This window comes from Dromaius novaehollandiae, chromosome 1 (genome assembly GCF_036370855.1).
Source record: "Dromaius novaehollandiae isolate bDroNov1 chromosome 1, bDroNov1.hap1, whole genome shotgun sequence".
NCBI lineage: Eukaryota > Metazoa > Chordata > Aves > Casuariiformes > Dromaiidae > Dromaius > Dromaius novaehollandiae.
The window spans coordinates 54,453,552-54,473,162 of NC_088098.1; the positions used below are offsets into that span (position 1 = coordinate 54,453,552).

Sequence of the window (19,611 nt, forward strand, 5' to 3'; positions counted from 1 at the left end):
CCCCGCAGCGGCCCGCGGCAGAGGGGCGAGCGCGGCGCCGCCGCCATTTTGTGTGTCCCCACAGGGCTGCCCCGGCCCGGGCTGAGCCTTCGCCCTCGGCGCCTGCCCGGCGCCTGCCCGCTCGGTCGGCCCAGGAAGGCCGGAGGGGACCCGAGCCCCCGCGGTCTGCACGGCCGCTGCTAGGGAAAGCGGAGCCGTCGGGTCCCCGCTGAGGAAAACGAGCAAGTTACGCGGGAGGGAGACGGCGCCGGCCCGGCCCTCCCGTGCCGACTGATTGGCCAGGGCCGGGCGCCAGGAGGCCGGGACTGCGGCCTGGCCAGCTCCGCCGCAGCCCCGGCCCCCGGCATGGCGCCGCAGCTGCTCCCCAGGGCGCTGGTCACCGCCAAATGGCTCTTGGGGGCCATCCGGGCCCAGCGGGTCGGGCCGAGCTTGCGGGTGCTGGACACCTCGTGGTACCCCCCCCAGGAGCGAAACGCCCGGCAGGAGTTCAGGGAGAGCCACATCCCCGGAGCGTTGTTTTTTGACATTGAGGAGTGCAGGGACAAGTCTTCCCCGTACGACTTCATGCTGCCCAGCGAGGCCCACTTCGCCAACTACGTGGGGCACCTGGGGATAAGCAATGATACCCATGTGGTGGTGTATGACGGGGACAAGCTGGGCACCTTCTATGCCCCCCGCGCCTGGTGGATGTTCCGGGCCTTTGGGCACAGAGAGGTCTCTGTGCTGAATGGCGGCTTCAAGAACTGGGTGAAGGAGGGCCACCCCGTGACGGCGGAGGTCAGCCAGCCAGCACCGGCAGTCTTCAAGGCCACGCTGGACAAAGCCCTGCTGAAGACCTTCGAGGAGATGGTGGAGAACCTGGGATCCAGGCGGTTCCAGGTGGTGGATTCCCGCCCAGAGGGCCGATTCCGAGGGAACGAACTAGACCAAGGTAAAAAGAAAGTAGGAATGGGACCTGCCCTCTGCACGGGAGCAGAATGATTGTTGATGTCAGTCCAGGTATAACAACTTCTCTTGGCCAACAAACACATTTTTCTAACATGCAGGCACACCTCAGCCTAACCCCTTGATTTATCTGAGTGCTAAGGGATCCACAGCTGAGCATTCAGATCCCCATGCACTCACAGTATTTTTTTTTCTTGCAATTGGTTGTAAAGCTGCAGGAGAAAGTAATAGGGGAGAGGAGATACTGTGAAGTCTGATGTCAGTTGGCTCCAGGATCCTCCATCCCACACCCTGCAGAAGTTAATCAGACAGAATGAAAGCATGGGACATGAGAGCTTCCAGGGGGTTGTTTACGGTCCTATCTAACACTGACAGATGCACACAAACTATCAGTATTCATACAGGCACCTCACTTAATGCACCAACAAAAGTCCAGGCTGTTTTAGGCAATACTGTAACCCAAGGGATGTTTTTCTCCTTTCTCTGATTCCTAGCTAATAGAAGGTTTGCTTAACTTGATCTTTGTCCTTTGGCTTTTTGCCAGAAATCTAACTAGCTAATGGAGGAAAGGCCCCAAACCTTTCCCAAACATATGTGCTGTCACCCTCTTTCTTCTGGATTCCTTAGGTGACAGAAACAAAGATTAATTTTGTTACCTTGATAGAATACTGGACATGGAGGCAGTAGGGGTGGGAGAAATACTGTGCAGTGGGGGCAGCTAATAAAGCAGTGCTCCTGAAATGAAATTTGAGTTGATTGTTAAAGGGGGCTGTTACTGTGAAATTTAAGGCTTGGTATATTACAGAATAACCTACCCCCCCGAAACAGAGTCACAGGCACAGTTTAAAAATACGGAGTTTAAAAAACAAAAACAAACCCAGCTACAGTTACTCAGTCTGAATGAAATTCCATTCCATAGAAGTGGATGTGCAGCAGTCTTCTCTGATTCTCTGGCCGTGCTGTGCTTCAGCCTTACAGGTGGGTTTTTATTCAGTCTTGAGTGTTTTATTATGTATGTACTGCTCTACAACCATCAAGTGTGAAAGTTTTGACCCACAGATAACAAGCTCTGAAGTTCTGATCTTGAAATAAGTTCACATGGACAAACCTCAGGACTGCTTGGCTGTAATGGGTCTGTACACATGGTTCACATAAGCATCTACTATGAACACCCAAACACACTTGACCTGTGCTACAGAATGCAAAAAGGCAGGACAGTTAATGGGAATGATGGAAGGGACCGTCACAGGGAAGGATGGGGAGTTAGGCTTATTGCTCATTCTGTTTCTTCACCTACTACAGCCCATCAAAGTGAAGCTTGAATTTTAACCTTAAGATGTGAATAAAGCGCTCCTTGCAGAAAGTTAATAGATGTCATATTCTCTTTCTCAAAGTGGGAGTTGTCACCAGATGACAAATACTGTAGCCCCAACAATGTCTTGAAAACAGATTTTTTTTCTTTGAAATGAGTCAGTGTGGAACAGTTTATTTGTGGTGGTCCAGTTTTGCTTCCTGGAGCGCATCCAGCAGGATAAGCACTCCAGCTGCAGATGCTCATTCTCCAAGAGCTTGACAGCTTGCTAAACCAAGCTAGCCAATAGCTGCACAACAGCCAGCAGTGGGTAAAAGGCAGTGCTTATACCTAAAAGAACAATTTGAAATCAGTGCTGATTAATTACAGAGGTCATCCAATCAGGGAGGAGAAATGCTGCATGCAATTTAGAAAAGAAGATGGTCCTGAGGCTAAAGAACTTGCTGTGTTCTCAGGTGATTTCAGTTTAATTATTGCCTGAGCTCTTGACTTTCTAATTAAGTCAGTTAATATCTCCACTTCCATGATCTCCATCTCCAGAAGAGACTAATTTCAGCTCACACTTTGTTTGGTTTTTAAGCTCCTTATAGTAGGAATTAGCTGCCCCTGTTTTATTTTTATGCAGCAGCTGTCTTGTGGAGGCTTAGATCTCTTTTGTGGTGTTTAAGATGAGCCATAATATATGGTTAACTTTCAGTTGTTCAAGGAGGTTTACACAGGTTGCCAGGGTATGAAGAAAGATGGATGTATCTTTTATGTCAGCTCTCATAGCTCTTATATACAGGCATTGCTTTGGATGAAAAACAAGCTTAGGTGTTTGTGTGTGGTGGAATGAGCTCCTCAGGTGTGCAGCCCTGAGGTATGTACAGAGTGGTTGAAGTGGCATGTTACTGGAGGAACTGGCAAACACAGAGCAAATGCAGGCCCAGCTCTGCTCACTAGCTGTGTGATTCAGCAGTGGCTGAATTGGATTCTACAAGGGCCCATTCACTCAGGCACAGTAGGGTACAGGTCCAGGAAGCCAGCTTGAATTGAGGCAATCCCACTAATCAGGGCAGGTTATAAAAGTAATCATGAGGATGCCAGTACTGACTCCCTCTGAATATTTGGCACAGAAAACAGGGAACAGGCATTACAGGCTGAACAGATGCATACAGAAACATTGGGAATTTCTGAATTCCGTTACAGACAACTCAAAAAGGGGGATGGACAAGAAATCTTTCATCTAAAAAAGAAGAAAACCCTAAGTTGCCTAATGGACTTCCAGCTATTTTTATTTCTCCTTTTCACTGGTCTCAGCCCTTTAGCCATCCCTGTCTTCCTTGCACATATACTACTCTTCAGGTTTTTCCTGTTTTCCCAGCTTTCAAGTGCACCCCGCCCGACAAATACAGCTGTTGCTCAGCTTGAATACTCGATGGCAGAAGTGGGAATGACATGTTGCTGCTTCTTCCCTCTCTTCTGTAAGCAGGATGTGCAGACTGAACTGACTGGGTCCATTGTGTACATGAAGTAATACCCTGTGCATGACAAGGAGAATGAGAAACTTTATGAAAGTCTGTTTCATCGCACAGGAGCCTGCAATCCAAAGATGTTCATCTGTGTGACAAGTTTAACAAGCAGCAGCCACTAGGATCTGCACTGTGCCCATACCAGTTCATAAAGAATTGACTGTTCTGGCTATGCCCACAGTATTTTGACATTGGTAGCAAAGACATATTGATCTAACTGCCAGGACCTTGCAGGGAGCTGGCCAGGACTGAGCTTAAAGTGTTCTTTCCAGTGAGTTTATGGTAGGTTAGGTGAGATCATTAATGGCGAATTCCAAGGCATATAATTTGAATGAAAGAGAAAGATAAAAAAGGAGACAATGGAGGGGGAATTGGTGGGGAACAACTATTTGTGGTCACCTAACTCTAAAACCTCAGGGAGTTAAATACAGACAAGACACATCTTTCATCTTCTTGACTTGACTTTTTGGCTTTCATCTCTTTGACTAAGAAAGTCTGCCTGGGCTTTTATCAAAAACAAGAGGAGAATTTTGGAGAATTCTAGAGAAGAAGGGGCTCTAGTCTTAGCCAGATAAATAGCCAATGAAAAAAGACAGTGATATTTAAGCAGAGAACATAGCAGATGTGGAAAAGGGGATTAAACACCATAGAAGATCACATATTAGAGGTTACAAAGTGTGAGGTAGGATTGCCAGAAGCCAAGCTGAGTGAGACTTGGCAAAGGGAATTAAAACAAATAACAAAAGCTGTTGGAGCAAAATGAATAAAAAGAAAACAAGGGAAGGAAGAATAAATAGGGTTGCTATAGAGTTAGCAGGGTTTCAAGATGAAAGATTTTTTGTGTGTCCTGTTATGTATACTTTTATGTATCCTGTTTTTTTCTGAGGATAAGTCTATAGAATTGGGAGAGGAATGGTAAGAAGAAAGGGAAAGAAGTGGAAATGATCATTTCTAAACAGGTCTCCCGATCCAGTATCGGGAGGGTTTCGTTACGATCCCAAGGACGAGATTAAGACGCTAAAACCGGTCAAATATTGTACAACCTTTTAACTTTATTTTCCACAAAGTGGGGAGAAAAGGTGGGGAAAGGCGAAGGGAAGGAGAGAGAAAGGGGGGGGGGGGGAGAGAGAGAAAGAGAAAGAGATATCACCACCCGTGGATCCAGCGGCGTCCCGTTGGTCTTCTTCACCCTGGGTGCCTTGGAAAAGTTTGGAGCCAAATTAAGGCAAATTAAATAAATGAATTGTAATGACACGTGTGCAGTAATTACAACTCGAGCAGGGTCCGACCCTAGGTTCCAGCTGAAAAGTTCAGAGCCAAATCAAGGCAAATTAAATAAATAAATTGTAATGACATGCGTGCAGTAGTTACAGCTTGAGTTGGGTGCCTCCGAAGAGGGACCCCAAACAAAGAAATCCCTGGGCAATTACAGCTTTTTTCAAATTAAGTTTCCCAGCCCTCACGTGGTAGTTCAGACCAATAGTAATTTTTAGGTCTGGGGTCTCCTGCTCCTTATTGGGTCTCATCGTTGTTCCTAGGCAGGCTGTTTTTCTCTCTTATCTTTACTGTTGCAGTTTCTGCTGACAGATGTGTTTTGATTCCTCTGGTCCTGCCCTTGTCTCTCAAGGCCCTGACAAAGAGGTGTTGTTCCAGCAATTAGCACTGCCCCAGCAGTGACAGTAGGTGTTATCTCCCAAGGTCCTGAGGAAGAGGATATAATCCAGACCCCCCTAATTAATGCTGTTTCAGCAGTGAGAGGAGGCTTTGTTTCCCAGGGTCCTGGCGCCCAAGCAGGCCTTATTTCAAAGCTTTGACATCCTCCCTTTCGGAGTGTGAAGCATAGGAATGCAGACTGCTTGTAACTCCCTTATCTTTCCAGCCTGCACCAGCTCTGGGGCCCTTTCTCACTGAACTAGGAGTGCGGCCTAAGGCTTCAGCAAATTTAGGTACTCATGCTAAGCAAGTTTTATAGAAGTTGTGCTAAGCGGCAGTAATTTACAGTCCAGGTCCCAAAGTCTCTGCCCTATTGTGGTCTGGTTCAGCGCAGGCTCGGTGTGTCCTGAATGGTCGCAGGGAGACCATTTCAGGGGTCGCAGCAGCTCAGTCCTGTTTCCGCCGGGAACAGATGGCTTGTTCAGGGTTATGGTTTGCTTGCACCTTATGTACCAAGAAATGTTTAAGGCAAAAGTTCACTCATCTGTCCACCACAACAGGGAATAAAAAAGTATCCATGTGCTCAAATCCATGAGGCAGACAGTCTCCATCCCAAATACGTGTTGAAAATTGGCCATGTGACGCTGCAAGTCCGTGAGGCAAGACTTTTAATAAGTAGCTCACATTAGAGTATGGTTCTGTAGGGCAAAAACACCACCAAAGCTAGTATTTGTGTTTAGGTTGGGAGGTGCAGTACAATGTGGGCAGCTGTTAATCTATTAGCGTAGCACTGATAGACTGAAAGACTTTCAAAAAAATTAAAGTATTTGAAGTGGAGGCAAAATGGAATAAAATACTTTGTTAAACTTGTACTGCAGCTAAGGGCTATGTTTCTTTGATAACTGAATTGAATTGCCAGTTAAGAGAAGTGAGAACGTGCATGCCTGTCTGATCCTTTCTTCTGGCCACTGCAAGCAGCTGTGGGGTAGATTGGATCCATTTGGACTTATGTACTTTGTACATAATATTAAATAGGCATTTATTAGTTTAATGTGAGAAGAGGGCAAATAGCACAAGGAACTGACTGAAAGGGAGGTGAGGGAGATAAGAGCAGCTTATGCTGAAAGCCAATCTATTGGGCTGGCAGGAGTTATCAGCAGAGTCCAGTCATTGGACTTTTAGGTTTTATTTCATATTTTTGTGAATCATCAGGGCACTGAAAATAGGGCAGTGCGACTGAAATGCACAGCTGGCACAGCCTTGGGGAGGTTTAAATGATAATGTGGGGAATAAATATGGTGTGACCTTACCAACTGAAGCCATAGAAATGATAGTAAGTATAGTGCTACAGAGAGCAAGGCTGAATACCTAGTTGCACTAAATGCTTTGTTGCAGGCGTTTCTGTTACAAGCTGGGGTCCCACAGTTGGAAGCAAAAGAAGAGAGTAACACTTGGGTGAATTAGTTGATTGCTAGAGCCACAAATATGATTTGGCCTTGAAAAGAGCAATTATGAACCACCTGTCTATCAGTCAAGGTGCTAGGAAGCGCCACTTCCTTGTTCAGAAGACTGGTGGTCACCTAGAACTGTTTCTAGGGTGGTCTAGGCAGTGAAGAGCATATCTAATCAGGCCTTACGGGGTTTAGGCGAAGGGCCTGATAGCTAATGGGAGTGCTGAGTGCTTGCCTTAAATATATTGGAGTGAAACCAGAAATGAAAAAAAGCTGTTTCAGCCACAAGGCAATGTTAGCTCAAGAATAAATGGTGTATGGATTGACCACGATGCACTTAAGTTGGAAATGAATGTTCCTCCTCATCTGAGCAGGGTGGTGCCTCTGCGGGAGGGCTCATGGCAAGGATTCAAACTGTTTATGAGATAGGTACTTTTATGAGAGAGCGCCTATAATCTGATTACTGTAATAGCTGGGAGCAAGGCTCTGTAACTCTAGGATTCCTTCCTGGAGTTTGTAAGGGTGACTAAGTGAATCTGGCATGGAGTATCCTCTGTATTATATGAGATGGGAGTGGATGTATCCTCTCCCCATTCCAGATCCCAGCTGTGTCCAGCCTTGCCTTCCAGTGCAGTGTTTCTCTGCTCTTGTTCTAGCATGGAGTGAGCTGATAAGATTTCCTCTACCACTCGAGCACTAGTTCTTAAGCAGTCCAAGCAATTGCAGTTATGCAGTGTCAGCTAGTTCTTTCAGCTGAATACCTGCATACATGAATAAATACTGTTTCCACGGAATTCCCCATTTTTCACTCACAGACCACAGGCACTGGTATTTCTGGCTCTAACAGACTTTCAAATCTGTGGAGCAAAGAAATCTCCCTGTAGGTCAAAGACAAAAATGCTCTAAAACAAGACTGTTCTTTTCAGACCTGTTCAGCTTGTAACTGAAGATTTGTGGTCTCCAATAAGAGAGGAGGGATACAACCCCCCTTACTGTAAGACGTGTGAACAGTCTAGAAAAGCGATTGGGCCTGGAAGAGCTAAGAAGTGAATCAGTGGCCCAGCAAGCTTCTTCCAGTAAGAGCTGGGACCCCTTAGTTCATCTCCAGACCTTCTTGATCTCAATATACTTCCCCTGTGCTCTAGGATGGAGGGATAGTTGAAGACCACTGTTCTGTGGTTCATAGATTCGTCTGTGTTGGTGTGATCATCAGTACTGCAGCAGAGGTTAGCAGAAATCCCTCAGCAAAGTAGAGGATCAGGACCATTGACTGGGAAAATGACAGCTTAACTCAGGTCTGTAGCTCTTTTCCCAGTAAGAAGAACTGCATTCTGAGAACTACAAAAAAGGTTTTGTTGCACTCTTTCTTTTCTTCCTGTTTTTCTTTTTTTTTTAATTCTCCCTCTGTCACTCAGACACTGTGTTAATGACAGTGGGTTTTGCAATTATCTGTACTACAAAGATGGGAACTTGTAAGCTATTGTTTCCTGGAACTGGAAAAAAGCATATGGTGAAAGTACCAGTCCAAAACACTGTCTTTTTTTAACATAAACCCCTCCGAACAGAGCCAGAAGTCAGAGCAGTTGTTCTTTCAACTTTTTCCTGCAATGCTGGACATTCATGAGGGACACATGAGACAGCTAGTGGACAGCAGTGTCAGATTTCCAAGGCACTGGAAGTGGGTGAATCAAGAGGCAAACAGGGTCCATCTGAAACAGGGAGAGCTTTTGTGAAACTGACTCAGGGCAGCTTCTGGTGTCTCTAGGCTCTCAGTCTTTGCCCCACTGTGCAAAAACCACCTACTCATGATTCCCAAAAACCCTGTCTTCCCGTTACGATGTGGTCTCCAGGAGTGATGAAACCGCAGTATCATTATGATGCTTAAAGCCAGTCTCTGACTAAGTATACTGTAATCATTTGGCTTTGACAAAGGTTCTGTGCCCCAGTCTCTCCTCCATCTCCTGAAATCAGTTACTCTATTGACTTTTGGGGCAAATTAAAAGCTCTTAATGAAACAGAGATTACTATTTCTGTGAAACTTTCCCAGGGCTGTCTCCTTAGAAGTTCGAACCTAGCTAGGACCATTCCCTGGAATGCGTTTTCAACCTAATATTTAATGTTTCCTGCTCCATTGAGGCTTGATTCAAAGCCTGTCAAAGTCATTGGAAAAAATTCCTTTCAGTGCAGTGGATTTTGATTAAGCCTATAGTGACAGAGTTTGAATTTCAAGGGCATGATGAAAATCTCATTCATCACATTTTTATTTCTGCTTCTCTCTATAGACTTTGTTGAGATCCAACTTTCAGCTTGCCTGAAGTGGTCAGTTATATCAGGAGAAAAACAGAACCCATGCTGACTTCATCCATGGAGTAGATAAAAAGTGATACAGAATCTAAATCCTCACTTCTCTGACCTTGTTGCCCTGGGATGACTTCCTCAACAGTAATGTGGCTGGCTTTAAGGTTGCTTTACTTTTCTGAAATACAATCTTAAGGTGACGCAGGAAAAAGCTGTGAAAAGAGAACTACTTTCACAAATTTCACACAAGCCACATTTTTTGCTTCTGAAAGCTCTTTTACACTGCTGTGGACAGCAGGCATACTTGGGAGAGACCAAGCTGCATTTCTCTTTACACAATTCTCATTAACGTCTTTGTTAGGATCTTTCCTGTGTTGGTTCTTTGTCACATCGGGGTAATAGTTTTCTAAATATCCTGGAAGATTTGACTTCAGCAATGCCGAATAATCTTTATCTTCCTCTTCTTAGTGTTTTGCATCTTCATCATCACCTGAAACAAATGAGTATCTTGAAGAGAGAGACTAGGAGCACCTGCAGCGATGTCTCTAATGTCTCTTTTGTAGGTGTCTCTCATCACCTACATTAACTCCTCCCTGCTAACATTTCCTTTTCCTGTCTACTCTTGCAGGGCTGGAATCTGGTCACATCCCTGGTTCTGTGAACATACCATTCCACTCATTCCTAACAGAAGCTGGCTATGAGAGGAGTCTCGAGGAGATCCAACAAATGTTCCAGGAGAAGAAAGTTGATCTCTCGAAGCCACTGACTGCCACATGCCGCAAAGGGGTCACGGCATGCCATATTGCCTTGGCAGCCTACCTGTGTGGCAAGCCTGATGTGGCTGTTTATGATGGTTCCTGGTCAGAGTGGTTCCATCGTGCCCCACCTCAGTACAAGGTCTCTGAGTTGAAGCGCAGCAAGGCCTAGAAGGAAAGTTAGTGCCTTGGGCAATGAGATCTAGCAGCTGTCTCCAGCCCAGGGTACAAGGAAAGAGAGGAAGTGGAAATATAGGGAAAACATGCTGGTTTATATTTTGCCAGTTTTTCTAAGAATGATCAGTAGGGTTTTTATCCCACCTTTCAGTTTCTCGTAATGAATAAAATCTGCTTCTAAGATGATGCAACTGTGAATATCTCTAATTATTCTCTGTGGCCCATGACCTTCTTGTACTGGCAGGGAAAGGCAGCTTTTTCACATGAGGAAAAGTTGCATTTTGGAGGCTTTCAGAATTCCTGTGTTCTGTTGAGAACTCAGATCCATGGTGTAACACAAGAGATGAAGAGTGTAAATCTGGGGCTAAAATACAGCACTGGGTGCTGAACACTGGAGGGTCCAGCTCTGGCTCATTGTTTCAATGTGAGACCTTTTGTCAGCCAACCACCTTTTTTTTTTTCTGCTGTGGAAAGTGTGCACACCTTCCGCTACCTCTCTGAGGGAACTTGTTGAGCCTGTGGGAAGCATTTAGAGATGCTAAGAGGCCCAGTTATGCTAAAATAACAGTCTTGTTGATTATCACGTTCGTGTCATGAAAGCCTCCAAGAAATCCTGCTTACATGATGAGAACTTCTGGGCACAGGTGCTTTATGAAACATGAGCTTTTTAGTATCTTTTTTGTTTTTTAAATCAACAAGGATGACCCTGATCTCTGCCATGTTTATTATGGTTCCCATGGTGACTGCAGCTCACAGATAGAGGGAGGGTTGTTGCCTAGCAACTGTCTCTGGTGTTTGCCCTTCATTCCACCTCCATAGCTGGACTTCAGCAGGACCTGCCTGGTTGTAAGAATAACTTTGGCATCTCATCAGAGACCATGAATCAGGTGAGAGAAGTGATAATGGAAGATGCTTTGCCTCTTGCTAAAACCTAGATCCTTCCTTCAGCATGAAATAAAATGAAAAGATCCAGTTTTACTTTGACACCCATGGGGCTTCTCAGGCCTAAAATGTTTCTGCAATCTCCTCCTATTTTGAAGGCCAAGCCAGACATGGAAGGCATATTAGACCATTCTTGATCATATCTAGTGATTGGCGAGAATGTCGCAGCAATTCCTATACCTGTCTGAGGAGGTCAGTACCCTGCCTGGGATGGTTGGAAGTCAGGAAAGTCAGGGTGTTGGGCTAGGCTAAACATTTATTTTGTTTTTTCAGAAAAAAGAATGAAAAAGTTTAATCATTCTTAGCTCTTTGACCAAGATATGTCTTTTCTGGTATGTCTGCATATTGTCCTTCGCAAAGTTGGTTTAACTGTTATCCAAGAGGATGGTAAAATGATCCAAGAGTCCTTCCTGGCATGAAGATACCAGAATCTCAGAGTGGCACCTTGACTTTGGACAGGCCCCCTAAGCTCAAAAGTAAAACAAACAATAAGCAGTGATAATAACATCAAATCCCATTACAAACCAGAAGGTAGGAACAACAGCAGAACTTCAGGTTTGTTTTGTCTAGGAGGAACTAGGGAAATGGAAGTTATCAATGATAGGGATTTGGGAGATTAGTATGTTGCCTCTGTATATAGAAATTCTGTTTAATTAAAAGAGGTGCATTGAAGTGAGAGAAGAATTTCTACACCAGCAGATTGGAGAGAAAGTTCTTTCCATTGGATATAACAACAATAACAACCATATTTTAGTGCTGTGTAGGATGTGGAAATGAACACAGGCGTTTATTCAGGAACAGATTCCCGATCTTATTTAAATGTTTGGTTCTTCTTTAAAAGGGATTAAAAGCAATACAGAGAAGAAGCTGACCCTACCATATGAGCCACACACTGGCTCCCCCTCTGCATCTCTTGTGGCCCTTGTCTTTTTGTGGGACAGGTATTTTCTTTTACTGCATTTTTGTAGCATGCAGCACTGACTCCTGGAGTCAGACCAATTGAGTAAATCCAGCTTCAGGATCCCAGTATTGCATCAGACATGCTGCAGCAAAACGCTGGTGTAGTGTAAAACACAAGCTGCTGCTTCAAATCAGTCCTGAGAATTCCCATGAGTTAACTTCAAAGCAGTAGGCTTCCTGCCCCATCAGACATTGTCTGTTTTCCAGTAACCAGCATTAAGAGCAGAAAGTAAGCATAAATGTCATATCATGAGCTAATTCAGCAAATGCAAATGTATTTCCCTATCTGATCGAGGTCACATTTGTTCTGCTGCCAGAGCCAGCAGGTTCACAAATCCTATATTCACCATCATGGGCCTTGTCATCAGTTGTAACCCATCATGGATTTCACATGAGTTAAGGCTATAGAGTTCTGCTGGGATGAGGAACACAGAACAGCAGCAGGACAGGACTAAGGATATGCAGACTTTCCTTCTGTATGGAAGAGCATAAGCTTCCTCCAAGTACAGGAGAAAGGCAGAAGCAAGAGCTGGCTTTGCAAAGGCTAGGCGTTGGATCAATCACATCAGCAGAGCTAACAAAGCAAAACAGGGAATAGCTGCTGCCAGAATCAGGGAAGAAGCCTAATCCCCAGCCAATCTCCCTTCCTCTGCATATTCAGCATTGTGCAGCCATTTTATGTTTGTTACCTCCTCTCCATGTTTGTCTAGCCTTACTTTAATGCACCGAAGGAATGAGCTGTTATAATTGTATAGCACATGGCAGACCTGGGAATGGAAGTTTTGGCTGAAGCACCTGTAGGTGTTTCAGAATAGATAATGAAGTTTTCACTGATTTTTTTCCAATTTTGGCCTGTTTCTTCACTGCTGCTTGTAAAAACTCTTGCAGCTCAGTATTCCTCAGAGGCACTGCTTGACCATGTCCTAGGCAGGCTGTTAATGTCAAATCCTGCAGGACTTCTGCACTTCTTTAATCTGAAAGGATCATGGGTTGTAGGACCAACCATACAGTCAGGTATGGACACCTCCATCTTGATCTAGGGAGGCAGATTCCACATTTGCTTGAGAATAGTCTACATCTCAGAAAGATGACCAGATGGGCAGGACCACAGTCTTCTTCATTCCCTTCTCTGAGCCTGACACAGAATTTATTTCTCTTCCAAGGAGGTGCCACAGGCCTTAGCTCCCCCCACACCTGACCTGGCAAAAAGTGACTCTGTGCTGGCTGGCAGTTCATCAGGTAAGCAAGGTAGCAAAGAAACTGTCCCTTATTCAGAGCTTGCTTTGCAACACAGCTTGTGAGGGAGATTATCATTGCCTCCCTTACTTCATGCCATCCAGATTCGCATGTACCCTGTGAGAGTGAAAACTACACAAACAGGGAAGGGAGCATGGGATCCCATGTGTCTGCGGACTGATGAGTTACAGTCCTCCTGAGAATGTGTTCCCTACTGGTGGACTTGTCTCACTACTTCCCTGTGCAAGTGCAAAAAGCCAGTGCTGTCCTGTAAACTCCTCAACGGATACCAATGCGTGGCAGAGGCTGTAAGTGCATGTTCACATATGTTTGGAGGAGCCACCTAAATGTAAGAAAAGATAAAGCTTTGTGTGCACATTTGACCACAAGATTTTTACCTGCACATTTCTGTGCATAATCATCTATCAAGAGGATGTGAGATTCCCTAGGAACCTTCACCTGGTTCAGTGGGAGCAGGAAGTTTGGTATAATGCTGCTAGGTATTTTTCTTTTCCTTCCCTCTTTGAGACCCTTGATACTTCTTTTATTGTCTGACAATGACACCATGACATGTCTGGTTGTTTCCAGCTTCACTTAAGGTACTGCCTATCATCAAAACAGTACCAAATTCATTGAGCTATTCCTTTTGTCTTTAAGTGGAACCTGGGGAAGGGAGAAAGGAGCATCTTCCAGCAGGCTCACGGCCCAGCAGCCAGAGAACATCCCTACGGAGTTCCAGCAGAACCTCCTGGAAGATCTCCAAAGGCTCATCAGCTCAGGGAATGGCAAAGAACTCCACATCTGTCAAATCCCAGGCATCTCCTTCTGCAAAGTGTGTTCAGAATAAAAGCCACAGCAAACAGAGTCTCCAGGCCAAAACACCCTCCATGCAGGATCTTCATTCAAGAAGACTTGAAGAGGAAGGAGGAGATACTTCTGCCACCAAACACCCATCAGTGGGGCATGAACTAAGAGGGAGGAACAGCAATTTCCGCTTCTCTGCACTATCCAGGCAGAAGGAGGCAGAGGACAAACCAAGCTCAAATGCCAAAGAACCAGCAGCAGGCCAGCATCGAACACTGGGGTCTAGGGTGCCTGGATCTCCCCAGAAGACCACCAAGGCCAGCTACAAAGAGGCCAAGGACACCCGCTGCAGATTAAGTGCCAAAGAGTCCTTAGCATCATTAGGGCGAGATGTAAAAGCAGAGGGGAAGCTTCTTCTGGAGAAGAGAAACACCTTAATCCATGCTAACAGCAAATATAAATCTGTCAGCGCAGATGAACTTACCAGCAGTGAAGAGGTACTGGAGGAAGCAGTTTCATATGTCCTTTTGGGCAGGTTGAAGGCTGTTTTTATGAGGTAGCAGGAGGGCTGAGTGGGTGGAATAAAAGTGGTTTATAGATGACATTTAGGGGAACAGATCTGGGCTTTACACTGAGGTGCAGTGGCACATTCCATAGACAGCCTGTCCCATCTCTTTTTTCATTTTGTTTTCCCCTCCCCCTTTCATTTATAAGGTCCCTGTAGTCAGCAGCAGAGTCCCAACTCAACAAGGCAAAGCAGTGTGGTACCAGGACCCAGCCCATGGCCAAACACCAACAGCTCTTTCTAATTTGCACCCATTTGCACCAGTGTCAGTTGGCCCATGCAGTTACAATGCCTGCAGAGGCTGCTGACTCAAGGACAGACTTGGATCTGGGATATTAGTCATAGCTCAAAGGTCTATACAAGGATGGAAATGCCAGAAGGAGTTTGGTGCACTTAAGGAATGTGGACTGAAACTGGTTCCGTGTTGTTCATGTTTTCAGGAACGGCAGGCTCTGTGCAAGGCAGGATTAATCGTAGGGCAGAAAAGGCTCAGCGACCGCACTGAGATGCTACAAAACCCCCTGACCTCTGCGTCTTTTGCTGATTACTACAAGCTGGGTTTTTACCTGAGGTCAAATATTTTCCAAGGTGAGGGGATGCACATACCTACGCCTGATCTTCAAAGCTGGGCCTGGGCCCTGGGCATCTGTACTGGTTTGGGTAGAGGTCTGGTTGTAGGTATCCCTCATCTACCCTTCTTGTCCCTTCCATCCATGGCACTCCTTTCTCAGGCTGTGGTGCTTGAGGAAATGAAAGTTACAGCTTCCCTTTCTACATATTCCATCCCTTTCTTTTCTCTTCTTCCACTCTTTTTTGTCAAGGTGGGAGAAGTGAGGGTATATCATGCCTCCATCCTCCATCTCCAGCAGTTTCCCAATGGGCAGCATTTGCAACTGAAAGTCCTGTGTTAGTTCCAATCCCATGTTATCTCCAGTTCCAATAGTGACTTTTTTTCTCATCAAAGCCTTTAGAAATGTGGGATTCTGAAATGTCTTCCCTCTATGTCCACAATCCCCAGAGATCTCTCAATTTAAGCAAATATGGGGAACAGAGCATTCATCCCATTCTTGTTGCCACTGTACCCAAGAATCTCTGAAATAAATCTCTTACTCTAGTTTATCATGTACCACCATGCGTGAGATTCCTTATCCTTATACAGTATGTTCCATGACAATACCTAGGAAACTTGCTGAATATTGAAAACTGCATTTTCCTGGGCTTTGTGCAGTCACACAGGAGAGAGGGATATCATGCTCCAGGGAGCTCAAAGTCATTATCATCAAGGAGAGGATACAGTAAAAAGGAAGGTGAGAAAGCATGATGATAATAAAGCCACCCAAATGGCTAAAAGTTGAGCTAAACAGAGAAGTTGGAGTCTAGTGAGTGGGAGCTATTTGTGAGCATCATGGCAGAAAAGGAGCTCAAGAAGGCCTGGAGTAGTAAGATAGTGTTTTTTGTGAAGCTGTGCTGTTGAATAGGAAGTTACTCACATGGATGAGGGGATTCAAGAGGAGATCAAGTGGGTACTTGAGTGAAGAAAGGGCACTGGGATTCAAATAAAGACGATACTGTGCTGTACCCTCTTTGTGTATCTCCTACTTCAGAATGAAAAGCAGATAAATTGGCAAACACAGCTCCTGCCTGTGTGATGGTGAAGCTGTTATTCAGCACCTAGCCATACACCTAATAAAAGATATTGGAGTCAGCACGCACCTTTTCCTGTGCCTTTGAAATTGCTGGTGTGGCTCCCCTGCTTCAGTTCCAGGCCTGCAGTAGTGTGGTTTCTGCAAACAATTCCTCATTTGCTGTTCCTTGCAGGTGGCCCACTGGAGAGCAGAAGCTTGATGAAAGATTCCTACACCCCGGATGTAATTGAGAAGGCAATCAGAGATCCCAAGAATTGGCATGGAAGGAGGACTGATGAGCTAGGTATGGCTTCTGTCAGGAATACATTGTTCAACTTCTGAGATGGGTGCTGCTTCTGCCAAGGATAAAGAACGGGTATGGGAAAATGGGGGGACTACACATTGGCATTTTCACAAGAGAGCAGCTCTACAGCTCGAAAAATCCCTGAGAAGTAATACTGTTAGAAGGGGAGCTGTAATTGAACTATGATTTGCTTTCTTTACAGGGAGATGGCATCAGAAAAATGCCCTAAATCTTAACCTGCAGAAAGCATTTGAAGAGAAGTATGGGAAGAACAAAGGCAAGCCTTAGAAGAATAGGGTTAGGGATTGGAGTGCTTTCATCAAGGGATCTTCTTCCTCAACCATCTAATAAACCTCCGTATAAGCCTTCCGCCAATTGCTTGCTAGGTGTCAACAGCAGGTGTGTTGGTAGTCCTCTTTTCTCCTCCCAGTTAGGGGGTCTTCTGGAAGCAGAATGCCAGAGAAACCTGAATGTTCATGGAAAAAAAATTGCTTTGTTGGTCACTGGTAAATTGAGCCTCTATGGGATGTGAGACGCACACTGTGCAGAGAGTAGAGGGATGTAGTGGTGAGAGGAGACCAAAGGGAAGTTCATCTGCTCACCACATAAGGTGGAGAGGATGTATGAGGCAGGGCCAGGCGTCCCACTGGGTGGCATGGAGGGTGGGGGGAATGAACACAGTTTTTGAATGTCAGTGTCCCTATGACCTGGCCATAGTGCTGGGTTATTAAGAGGGACCCAGACAGGATGCTGAGGAAGGGGGATGGGTATGTGGGCGGTGTATGTGTATGTGTGTGTATAAACTCAGGTTTGTCAGAAGATTCATGATACTTCAATAGCTGCCCCAGCAAACCAGATAGAAGGGAATACCCAGGGGATACACAGGGAATGAACCAGGGTCACCCAAGAGCCTGAATGCTGCCTACCTCTTCCACTCCAAAGGCTGTAAAACTCTCGCACAGCTTCAGAGGTGGAGGTATATAGCAGCAAGGCACACCAGGCAAAGAACCAGATGCCTGTTGATGCTTTCCAGGTGAATTCATACTCTTTTGTGCTTCTTAGGCATCAAACAGTGTCCATGCAATAGCTCAGGGGCAAATCCAGATGGCTGGCAACAGATGCCTATGGAAAAGGAGATTTCTCTGCACACAGTTCTGATTTTGTTGTTTTATCTGTCACTTGGAGGATTTCATGGAAAGTTCTTGCATAGGCAGGGAGCAGCAGTAATGCTAGGAAACAAATAGAAACTCACCTGAGAAGAGAATGCATCAGGGTGTTCACCAAAGCCCACAAAATTTGCAGGCCAAGCTAATGCAAATACAAACCAAGTCATCCCACCTAAAGGAAACAGGAGAGCTACAAGAAGCCCCTGGACTTCTCCAATCTGCAAGTCACCCCACAGTGTGACTGGACTATTACTGAAACTCTCATAAGCCATACTCACCCCTGTTAGCCCTTCCCCCACCTCCCAGATAAATGTCTCTTAGAGAGAAACACGTCTCCACCATACAGTCCATGTAATCTGAAGTCCAGGGAGTGTATTGAACATTCAAGCCCAAGGGCTTGAATGCTGCAATACTTCCAGGGTTATTCGTGGATTCCTGATGTGTTCTTCTGATAGCATCTAATGGTTCTTCTTGCAGGCTCCTGCCTTCCGGCCCCACAGAGTGTATGAGGTTGGCCCAACAATCACAAAGTACCTGTCTGGGAAAGGAGATGCCCTGATCCTTACCCTCTGCTCCCAAGCTTTCCCAGTTTTAAAAGACTGATGTTTTGCTGCTCCCTGATATGAACTGCTTCAGGACAGAACTAGGATTGTTACACCACTGTTTATCCATTTGGGCTTAGATGAGAATATGGTGACTGCATAAAAGCAGTGAAGTAAGTTAAAATATAACTTGTGATTATCATGTGATAATCATTTTCCACCAACAATAATTAACCATTTGGAATTCAGATGTTTCCAAGCACATGCACAAGTCTTTCAAACTAAGGAGACTGGCCAAATGGCAATGTGTAGAAATCTCCCTGTGGGTTTCCTTGTGCATCAGTACAAGAGGTCCCTGTCTTTGCACACAGCACTCTGGCTTCAGCTGAACAGCAAGGCTCTGTAGCACCACCCTGTTCTGCGTGTTGCATACAGCACTGATGACCAGCATGACTCCAAGTACCTAATAAACGCTGTCCTCTGAGCATGCAGCAAGTTCTAATCCAGAATCAATGGGCCTGAAGAGAAATCTGCTGATGTTGTTTGGCATACTAAAAGCAGAAAATTCAGGGCATTTAGCTAATACAAATAAAAGATCTTAATAGAAGGGCTGAATCAGGATACAAGTTTACAGGTCTCTCTCTAATGTCTGGGCAGACAGAGTATAAAATTCTGGTACAGTTCGCAACAAATGCCCTTTGCTGTCCATGAAAGGCTAAGGAAGATCAGGAAGGGGACTGGGAAAGTCTTAATGGTGCACCACTATCCCGCCACAAACTGTGTTGTTTGTCTCTTGCTGTGAAGAACAGTAATCACTTTATACACTTTTTACAAATTAAAACAATATGTTTATAAGCACTTAAATAATGCAAAATAGTTGACATTGTGTCATGCAGTGAAACGGATGACATCTGATTGATGTCAAGTGAATGCACACACATGGTAATCCCCTTTCATCTTCCTCGCTGCTTTGCCAAATGATACAGCACTGCCAGAGGCAAACACTTTCTGACAGGTGACACATTGAAAGGTGCAGATATAACTGAGATAGCTTTCAATGAGACAGCTCAGCTACTGAAAGTAATCAATACCTGAAATCACGGAGTGTTGAACAGACTGATTTACCCAGAACCATGGTAAAGTGTGTTACCCTGTGTGGCACTCCGTGGTGCCTAGAGTGCTTTGGATACCCAAACAAGCATATTTAAAGCCAGGTTGGGAATCTCCAAATAGCATGTCAGATGCAGTTAGACAAGACAACTGAGCTGAAATAAATGCTCATTGCTGCTGAAAGTCTCCCACCCATCCCTCTGCTCTCAGCTGTTCATTCCTGCTTGCTTGTTTGTGCTGGTGCTGACACTTACC

General features: G+C 45.2%; 1 protein-coding gene across 3 annotated transcripts; it reads left to right on the forward strand.

Moving 5' to 3' along the window:
• The first annotated feature begins 6 nt into the window (after positions 1-6).
• CIMIP4 (ciliary microtubule inner protein 4) lies at positions 7-16,907 on the forward strand. Of its 3 annotated transcripts, XM_064512987.1 has the most exons (7): positions 7-931; positions 1,865-1,923; positions 13,168-13,243; positions 13,898-14,541; positions 15,050-15,197; positions 16,428-16,538; positions 16,741-16,907. In XM_064512987.1, the coding sequence occupies exons 1-7, from the start codon at positions 346-348 to the stop codon at positions 16,824-16,826; spliced, it is 1,710 nt and encodes a 569-aa protein (XP_064369057.1). In that variant the 5' UTR covers positions 7-345; the 3' UTR covers positions 16,827-16,907. The 3 variants fall into 3 exon arrangements, 2 of the variants coding, with proteins under 2 accessions (XP_064369057.1, XP_064369065.1); XR_010389484.1 differs by lacking the exon at positions 15,050-15,197 and having other exon boundaries at positions 10-931; XM_064512995.1 differs by lacking the exons at positions 1,865-1,923; positions 13,168-13,243 and having other exon boundaries at positions 9-931.
• Positions 16,908-19,611: the final 2,704 nt, after the last annotated feature.